The following is a 10,141-nucleotide window of genomic DNA, read 5'->3' on the forward strand; positions in this document are numbered from 1 at the left end:
GAGTGAGATAGACAGTGATAGACAGAGAGACATGGGGAGAGTGAGACACACAGTGAGAGACAGAGAGATATGGGGAGAGTGAGACACACAGTGAGAGACGGAGAGACATGGGGAGAGTGAGACACACAGTGAGAGATGGAGAGACATGGGGAGAGTGAGACACACAGTGAGAGAGAGAGAGACATGGGGAGAGTGAGACACACAGTGAGAGACGGAGAGACATGGGGAGAGTGAGACACACAGTGAGAGTGAGACGGAGAGACATGGAGAGAGTGAGACACACAGTGAGAGTGAGACAGAGAGACATGGGGAGAGTGAGACACACAGTGAGAGACAGAGAGACATGGGGAGAGTGAGACACACAGTGAGAGAGAGACGGAGAGACATGGGGAGAGTGAGACACACAGTGAGAGACAGAGAGACATGGGGAGAGTGAGACACACAGTGAGAGAGAGACGGAGAGACATGGGGAGAGTGAGACACACAGTGAGAAACAGAGAGACATGGGGAGAGTGAGACACACAGTGAGAGACAGAGAGACATGGGGAGAGTGAGACACACAGTGAGAGACAGAGAGTCATGGGGAGAGTGACACAGTGAGAGGCAGAGAGACATGGGGAGAGTGAGACACACAGTGAGAGACAGAGAGACATGGGGAGAGTGAGACACACAGTGAGAGAGAGACGGAGAGACATGGGGAGAGTGAGACACACAGTGAGAAACAGAGAGACATGGGGAGAGTGAGACACAGTGAGAGACAGAGAGTCATGGGGAGAGTGACACAGTGAGAGGCAGAGAGACATGGGGAGAGTGAGACACACAGTGAGAGGCAGAGAGACATGGGGAGAGTGAGACACACAGTGATAGACAGAGAGACATGGGGAGAGTGAGACACACAGTGAGAGACAGAGAGATATGGGGAGAGTGAGACACACAGTGAGAGGCAGAGAGACATGGGGAGAGTGAGACACACAGTGATAGACAGAGAGACATGGGGAGAGTGAGACACACAGTGAGAGACAGAGAGATATGGGGAGAGTGAGACACACAGTGAGAGGCAGAGAGACATGGGGAGAGTGAGACACACAGTGAGAGAGAGGCGGAGAGACATGGGGAGAGTGAGACACACAGTGAGAGACAGAGAGACATGGGGAGAGAGAGACACACAGTGAGAGACAGAGAGTCATGGGGAGAGTGACACAGTGAGAGGCAGAGACTCATGGGGAGAGTGAGACACACAGTGAGAGACAGAGAGACATGGGGAGAGTGAGACACACAGTGAGAGACAGAGAGACATGGGGAGAGTGAGACACAGTGAGAGACGGAGAGACATGGGGAGAGTGAGACACACAGTGAGAAACAGAGAGACATGGGGAGAGTGAGACACACAGTGAGAGACAGAGAGACATGGGGAGAGTGAGACACACAGTGAGAGACAGAGAGTCATGGGGAGAGTGACACAGTGAGAGGCAGAGAGACATGGGGAGAGTGAGACACACAGTGAGAGACAGAGAGACATGGGGAGAGTGAGACACACAGTGAGAGAGAGACGGAGAGACATGGGGAGAGTGAGACACACAGTGAGAAACAGAGAGACATGGGGAGAGTGAGACACAGTGAGAGACAGAGAGTCATGGGGAGAGTGACACAGTGAGAGGCAGAGAGACATGGGGAGAGTGAGACACACAGTGAGAGGCAGAGAGACATGGGGAGAGTGAGACACACAGTGATAGACAGAGAGACATGGGGAGAGTGAGACACACAGTGAGAGACAGAGAGATATGGGGAGAGTGAGACACACAGTGAGAGGCAGAGAGACATGGGGAGAGTGAGACACACAGTGATAGACAGAGAGACATGGGGAGAGTGAGACACACAGTGAGAGACAGAGAGATATGGGGAGAGTGAGACACACAGTGAGAGGCAGAGAGACATGGGGAGAGTGAGACACACAGTGAGAGAGAGGCGGAGAGACATGGGGAGAGTGAGACACACAGTGAGAGACAGAGAGACATGGGGAGAGTGAGACACACAGTGAGAGACAGAGAGTCATGGGGAGAGTGACACAGTGAGAGGCAGAGACTCATGGGGAGAGTGAGACACACAGTGAGAGACAGAGAGACATGGGGAGAGTGAGACACACAGTGAGAGACAGAGAGACATGGGGAGAGTGAGACACAGTGAGAGACAGAGAGACATGGGGAGAGTGAGACACACAGTGAGAGAGACAGAGACACACAGTGAGAGTTAGACACACAGTGAGAGAGAGACAGAGACACACAGTGAGAGTGAGACGGAGAGAGGGAGAAACACGAAGTGAGAGGGAGGTACCTGTGAGTGTGTAGGGATCACGGCTTGGGGCTGGGGCTGTGGTTTGGAGACCGGGGCTTCTGTCTCAACGTCTTCCATCACCTCCTGCAGCTCAGCCTGGGGACATGGTCACCATGGTAACAGCGTTCCCCCCCCCCCCGTGTCTCCGCAGCACGTCTCCCCCCCCCCGTGTATCTTCCATGTCTACCCTGTGGCCCCCCGCATCCCCGTCGTGTTTACCCCGTGACTCGCCCGTGTCACCCCGTGTCACCCCGTGTGTCACCCTGCGTCTCCCCGCGTCTCCCCCGCGTCTCCCCCGCGTCTCCCCCGCGTCTCCCCCGCGTCTCCCCCGCGTCTCCCCCGCGTCTCCCCGCGTCTCCCCCGTGTCTCCCCCGCGTCTCCCCCGCGTCTCCCCCGAGTCTCCCCCGCGTCTCCCCGCGTCTCCCCCGCGTCTCCCCCGCGTCTCCCCCGCGTCTCCCCCGTGTCTCCCCGCGTCTCCCCCGTGTGTCCCCCGCGTCTCCCCCGCGTCTCCACCGCGTCTCCCCGAGTCTCCCCCGAGTCTCCCCCGCGTCTCCCCGCGTCTCCCCCGCGTCTCCCCCGCGTCTGCCCGAGTCTCCCCGCGTCTCCCCGCGTCTCCCCCGCGTCTCCCCCGCATCTCCCCCGCGTCTCCCCGAGTCTCCCCCGTGTCTCCCCCGCGTGTCCCCCACGTCTCCCCGAGTCTCCCCCGTGTCTCCCCGCGTCTCCCCCGCGTCTCCCCGAGTCTCCCCCGTGTCTCCCCGAGTCTCCCCCGTGTCTCCCCGCGTCTCCCCCGCGTGTCCCCCGCGTCTCCCCCGCGTCTCCCCGAGTCTCCCCCGTGTCTCCCCGCGTCTCCCCCGCGTCTCCCCCGCGTCTCCCCCGCGTCTCCCCGAGTCTCCCCCGTGTCTCCCCGCGTCTCCCCCGCGTGTCCCCCGCGTCTCCTCGCGTGTCCTCGCGTCTCCTCGCGTGTCCTCGCGTCTCCCCCGCGTCTCCCCCGCGTCTCCCCCGCGTCTCCCCCGCGTCTCCCCGCGTGTCCCCCGCGTCTCCCCCGCGTCTCCCCGCGTGTCCCCCGCGTCTCCCCCGCGTCTCCCCGCGTGTCCCCCGTGTCTCCCCGTGTACCCTGCCCATACCAATAACTCCATGTCCATCTCCAGGTCGCCATCATCGCCATCATCACCATCATCATCGTCCCTCATGCACACTGCTGCCATCCGAGCGATCTCCTCCAACGCTCCCGGGGTGACTGGAACATCCACACCATCACCACCATTAATATCAACACCATTATCTTCAAGTTCATTTATTAGGTTTAGCCCTGTGAGCCATTCGGCTCTTGAATCGGGTGCAACCGCAACAAAAAAAAAACAAGAAAATATCTTAGAGTGACTATGTGACTAAGTGCAAACAGAAAATCCAAGAAAATACAGCAAAATTATGCAGAAAAAGCACCTTACACCAACGCTGTGTGCAAAAATCCCAGTGGGATGCAAGTCAAACAACAACAACCACAAGACAACTTAGATTAAGGCCATCCGTCTGACTCTGTACTACAAACAAACAAACATGGCCAAACCAAAAAACTTTTCGAAAATCACCGAAATAAAGCCACAAAGTAATGAAACAGTGATCATAGGAACTGTGACCGAATTTTCACAATAAACGACATAAACAACATGTACTAACTAACAAACCCTGCAGCCATAGCTGGCTGCATGAGTCACTCCACAACAGCAGGAGCATCAGTCGGAGTATCAACATTTTTCAATGCACCTTTAAGATGAGCACACTAAATCAAAACACAGATCATACTTTGCAGCGATCATCCGGAGCGAAACATTGCATCTACATCACCATCACCCCCATCAACATCAACACCATTACCTACATCACCAGCAACACCATCACTCCCATCAACATCAACACCAATACCTAAATCACTATCGAAGACAAAAAATATATCCCCCATGTAGCTTTAACAGACTGCTGGGGCAAGTGCTGTTAGCGAGTAGCACCTATGAAGGCCGGCACGGCACACGACGGGGCGGGTGGCCAACACCACGCCCAGCCGCCTTTGTCTCCCTCGTGGCGATGTTTACATACCGCACCAGGTACTCATTTGAGGCCGAGTCGACCTAGGGGAGGCCAGGACCGGTTCAGATAATCGTCACTGGTGTTAGCGGGAATTTAACCCGGGTCGCCAGGTTCGTAGTGCAGCGCGCAAACCACTACACTACATCTTCTCCATCTCAAATCATTACCATAATCAACACTGCACCATAGACTCAGCACTGCATCACAGACTCAACACTGCCCATGGACTCAACACTGCACCATAGACTCAGCACTGCACCATAGACTCAGCACTGCATCATAGACTCAACACTGCCTATAGAATCAGCACTACACCATAGACTCAGCACTGCACCATAGACTCAACACTGCACCATAGACTCAGCACTGCACCATAGACTCAGCACTGCACCATAGACTCAGCACTGCACCATAGACTCAGCACTGCACCATAGACTCAGCACTGCACCATAGACTCAGCACTGCACCATAGACTCAGCACTGCACCATTGACTCAGCACTGCACCATTGACTCAGCACTGCACCATAGACTCAGCACTGCACCATAGACTCAGCACTGCACCATAGACTCAGCACTGCACCATAGACTCAGCACTGCACCATAGACTCAGCACTGCACCATAGACTCAGCACTGCACCATTGACTCAGCACTGCACCATTGACTCAGCACTGCACCATAGACTCAACACTGCACCATAGACTCAACACTGCACCATTGACTCAGCACTGCACCATAGACTCAACACTGCCCGTAGACTCAGCACTGCATCATAGACTCAACACTGCACCATAGACTCAAGACTTTCCATAGACTCAGCACTGCACCATGGACTAAGTACTGCACCATAGACTCAACACTTTCCATAGACTCAGCACTGCACCATACACTCAGCACTGCCCGTAGACTCAACACTACACCATAGACTCATCACTGCCCATAGACTCAACACTGCCCATAGACTCAACACTGCACCGTAGACTCAACACTGCATCGTAGACTCAACACTGCACCATAGACTCAGCACTGCACCATAGACTCAACACTGCACCATTGACTCAGCACTGCACCATAGACTCAACACTGCACCATAGACTCAACACTGCACCATTGACTCAGCACTGCACCATAGACTCAACACTGCACCATAGACTCAACACTGCACCATAGACTCAGCACTGCCCATAGACTCAGCACTGCCCATAGACTCAACACTGCCCATAGACTCAACACTGCACCGTAGACTCAACACTGCATCGTAGACTCAACACTGCAACATAGACTCAACACTGCACCATAGACTCAACACTGCACCATAGACTCAACACTGCACCATAGACTCAACACTGCACCATAGACTCAGCACTGCACCATAGACTCAGCACTGCATCATAGACTCAACACTGCCTATAGAATCAGCACTACACCATAGACTCAGCACTGCACCATAGACTCAACACTGCACCATAGACTCAGCACTGCACCATAGACTCAGCACTGCACCATAGACTCAGCACTGCACCATAGACTCAGCACTGCACCATAGACTCAGCACTGCACCATAGACTCAGCACTGCACCATTGACTCAGCACTGCACCATTGACTCAGCACTGCACCATAGACTCAACACTGCACCATAGACTCAACACTGCACCATTGACTCAGCACTGCACCATAGACTCAACACTGCCCGTAGACTCAGCACTGCATCATAGACTCAACACTGCACCATAGACTCAACACTTTCCATAGACTCAGCACTGCACCATGGACTAAGTACTGCACCATAGACTCAACACTTTCCATAGACTCAGCACTGCACCATACACTCAGCACTGCCCGTAGACTCAACACTACACCATAGACTCATCACTGCCCATAGACTCAATACTGCCCATAGACTCAACACTGCACCGTAGACTCAACACTGCATCGTAGACTCAACACTGCACCATAGACTCAGCACTGCACCATAGACTCAACACTGCACCATTGACTCAGCACTGCACCATAGACTCAACACTGCACCATAGACTCAACACTGCACCATTGACTCAGCACTGCACCATAGACTCAACACTGCACCATAGACTCAGCACTGCCCATAGACTCAGCACTGCCCATAGACTCAACACTGCCCATAGACTCAACACTGCACCATAGACTCAACACTGCATCGTAGACTCAACACTGCAACATAGACTCAACACTGCACCATAGACTCAACACTGCACCATAGACTCAACACTGCACCATAGACTCAACACTGCACCATAGACTCAGCACTGCACCATAGACTCAACACTGCACCATAGACTCAACACTGCACCATAGACTCAGCACTGCACCATAGACTCAACACTGCACCATAAACTCAGCACTGCACCATAGACAATACTGCACCATAGACTCAGCACTGCCCATAGACTCAGCACTGCACCATAGACTCAACACTGCACCATAAACTCAACACTGCCCATAGACTCAGCACTGCACCATAGACTCAACACTGCACCATAGACTCAGCACTGCCCATAGACTCAGCACTGCACCATAGACTCAACACTGCACCATATACTCAACACTGCACCATAGACTCAGCACTGCACCATAGACTCAGCACTGCACCATAGACTCAGCACTGCACCATAGACTCAGTACTGCACCATAGACTCAGCACTGCACCATAGACTCAACACTGCACCATAGACTCAACACTGCACCATAGACTCAGCACTGCACCATAGACTCAACACTGCACCATAAACTCAGCACTGCACCATAGACAACACTGCACCATAGACTCAGCACTGCCCATAGACTCAGCACTGCACCGTAGACTCAACACTGCACCATAAACTCAACACTGCCCATAGACTCAGCACTGCACCATAGACAACACTGCACCATAGACTCAGCACTGCCCATAGACTCAGCACTGCACCATAGACTCAACACTGCACCATAAACTCAACACTGCCCATAGACTCAGCACTGCACCATAGACTCAACACTGCACCATATACTCAACACTGCACCATAGACTCAGCACTGCACCATAGACTCAGCACTGCACCATAGACTCAGCACTGCCCATACTCAGCACTGCACCATAGACTCAGCACTGCACCATAGACTCAGCACTCACCACCTTTTCCGCGTGGCTTCTCCTTCTTGGCTCTGCCCTCCGTCCCCCCGACCAGAGCCGCCAACTCTGCCTCCAGATCCCCATCATCGCCATCACCATCATCGTAACCCCCGCCATCACCATCGGGAAATGGCAGCAGCCCCAGCTGAGTGATATAGCAGGCATCACCACCATCATCATCACCATCATCATCACTACTGTCACCATCATGAATACCATCATCATCATCATCACCACTATCACCATCATCATCACCACTGTCACCATCATTAATACCATAATCAGCACCATCATCATCACTACCACCATCATGATCACCACCATGATAATCTCCACCAACAACATCACCACCACCATCATGATCATCTCCACCAACAACATCACTACCACCATCATGATCATCACCACCATCATGGTCATCACCACCATCATCACCACCACCAACAACATCACCACCACCATCATGATCATCTCCACCAACAACATCACTACCACCATCATGATCATCACCACCATCATGGTCATCACCACCATCATCACCACCATCATCACCACCACCAACAACATCAACACCATCATCACCACCAACATCACCACCACCATCATCACCACCATCATCACCACCATCATCATCTCCACCACCACCATCACCTTTCTTTTCAAATCTTCATTCTGACGATCCCGATCCCGACCCCGACCCCTGTCGGCCCCGCGGCTCCTGCCGGCCATGCTCGCTCCTTCGCGGCGGGAGGTTCAAGGCAACACCGTAGGCTTCGCCGGTCTCTTCGGGATTCGTCCCCGCCAAGCGCCCGCCGGCGTTGGGTTAATAACGGGGCACCGCACCCTGTGGAGGAAGCTATCGGGGGAACGACCGAGGGGGTGCAGCCGAAGGGGACCCAAGGGGACTCGAAGGGGACCCAAACAGCCTTCGGGGCTGTCAGAGGCGAGGCCTTTGACTCGGGAAGCGGAATCGATCCGCGAGAATCTATGGTCTCCAATTCAGTGACCGGCGATTCCTCTAGAACATTCGATTCCTTGATAATTGTTTTTTAACCCTTCTTTCTATCTGGCAACAAAACTGACATCTTTTTTTACAAGGAGTCATGTTTGCATAGACCACAATACCTGCAGCCATAATGCAAACAAAAAACACAACTCTGATAATATATGCACTGTCCTTGAAGTTGATTGGTCCACATCCGAGACAGCTTTCCTTAGAAACTAGTCTCACATGGGTTGGACCAGATGACGCCAAAAGGCGCACAACTCAAAGACAATGCACCATCAGAGTATGAGAGCTCGGGGTAAGCATTTACACCATTGGAACCTCATTTGCCAGTACAAATGAGGGTGGCCCAAGTCAGGGCAAATAGTTTATACTGGTAGGAACCTCCTGGTTACACCAGCCCACAGGGGATTATTGTGTCCGTCCGTCCGTCGTACAGGGAGGGGCTGGGTGGGAGGGGTGGGGCTGGGTGGGGAGGGGCTGGTCAACCCGTGGTGCGCTTATAAAACTCAATGTTTAACCTACTAATTCTAGATTTGAAGCTTTCGTGACTGCAAGGATTCATATTCTTAGGTTTTTTCGGTAAAGTCACGTAGGTAAAACATCAAATTAATTTTGATGTTTTACCTACATGACTTTACCGAAAAAACCTAAGAATAGTTTAACCTACTCACGCCGGCTTGTGCCCACCCTCACAGTCGGCCATATTTGCGGAATACACCACGCCGCCGTTGACCCTGGCCATTGACCGAGCAACCCAACGTTCCTACCAGCTCCCTCCGCAGGAATGTGTTTATTATACAGGGTGGCCCAATAGTCAACACACAAAGGGGTATTTTTATACTGTGTGGCTCAAAAGTCAGGCCTCGGCAATGTAAGTTAAAAGATAAAAACGAGCCTACCTTTACCTTACCACAATACAATCACTCTACCCTACCTTTTACCCTGTAGCAGGTAAGGTAAAAAGCAACGAGCCTACCTTTTTACCCTTACCCCATACAAATTACCCGATTACAGGGTAATTACTAGGAAACTACTACACATGAAGCGCTTTACTCATATAGAATACTCTCGATGATTCCAATTTTACACGCTTGTTGTCGTATCCTCAAATCTTGTAACTCAATTTTAACCCACTTCCTAATATGGTATCGACTGCAAACTTGGTATACTTATGTCATACTGATGACAACATATTCTATAATAAAAAATATATTTTTAACAATCTTTTTTATGTTTTGTTTCGGCTTGGGTCTAATTGTCCACGCTAGACTAACGTTGGCTGTAAATCACCACGATCCCTTACGTTATGGCAAGCTTCGGGGCCACTTCCTGGAGTTGTGGAGTTCTGCCATTACGAGCACATTTAATAAAAGCGTGTTTAAAAAAAAATATATTACTTATTGAATGGAGACCACGGACTGCGCCACGGAGCTTTTAGCGGTAAACAAGGCACCGTATTTACCGGGTAATACTTTGCGCTACCTTTACCCTACCGGGTAATTATTCCGAGCTACCTTTACCCTGTACCCTTTACCTTATCCCTTGGCATGTCGACACCTTTACCTTTA

The 10,141-nt window shown here is 52.3% G+C and overlaps 2 protein-coding genes across 6 annotated transcripts in view; one reads left to right on the plus strand and one right to left on the minus strand.

Annotated features, from left to right (window-relative positions):
• The window catches only part of LOC133361257 (coiled-coil and C2 domain-containing protein 1A-like), a 52,871-nt gene extending 44,327 nt beyond the window's left edge, over nucleotides 1-8,544 (minus strand). For 4 of the 5 annotated variants that reach the window (XM_061580162.1, XM_061580161.1, XM_061580159.1 and 1 more), the window contains exons 1-4: nucleotides 8,216-8,544; nucleotides 7,565-7,709; nucleotides 3,456-3,568; nucleotides 2,332-2,427 (exon numbers count right to left, since the gene is read on the minus strand). In XM_061580162.1, the coding sequence (XP_061436146.1) occupies nucleotides 2,332-2,427; nucleotides 3,456-3,568; nucleotides 7,565-7,709; nucleotides 8,216-8,293 (432 nt within the window). In that variant the 5' untranslated portion in view covers nucleotides 8,294-8,544. The remainder of the gene's footprint in view (nucleotides 1-2,331; nucleotides 2,428-3,455; nucleotides 3,569-7,564; nucleotides 7,710-8,215) is intronic. The other variant, XM_061580160.1, reaches the window with a different exon arrangement.
• The window catches only part of LOC133361317 (zinc finger protein 91-like), a gene marked incomplete at its 3' end in the record, with an annotated part of 1,159,662 nt that overhangs the window by 437,973 nt on the left and 711,548 nt on the right, over nucleotides 1-10,141 (plus strand). The gene's annotated exons all lie outside the window — the stretch shown is intronic.

Source organism: Lethenteron reissneri, chromosome 72, assembly GCF_015708825.2.
Source record: "Lethenteron reissneri isolate LAM-NWPU_2019-01 chromosome 72, ASM1570882v1, whole genome shotgun sequence".
NCBI lineage: Eukaryota > Metazoa > Chordata > Hyperoartia > Petromyzontiformes > Petromyzontidae > Lethenteron > Lethenteron reissneri.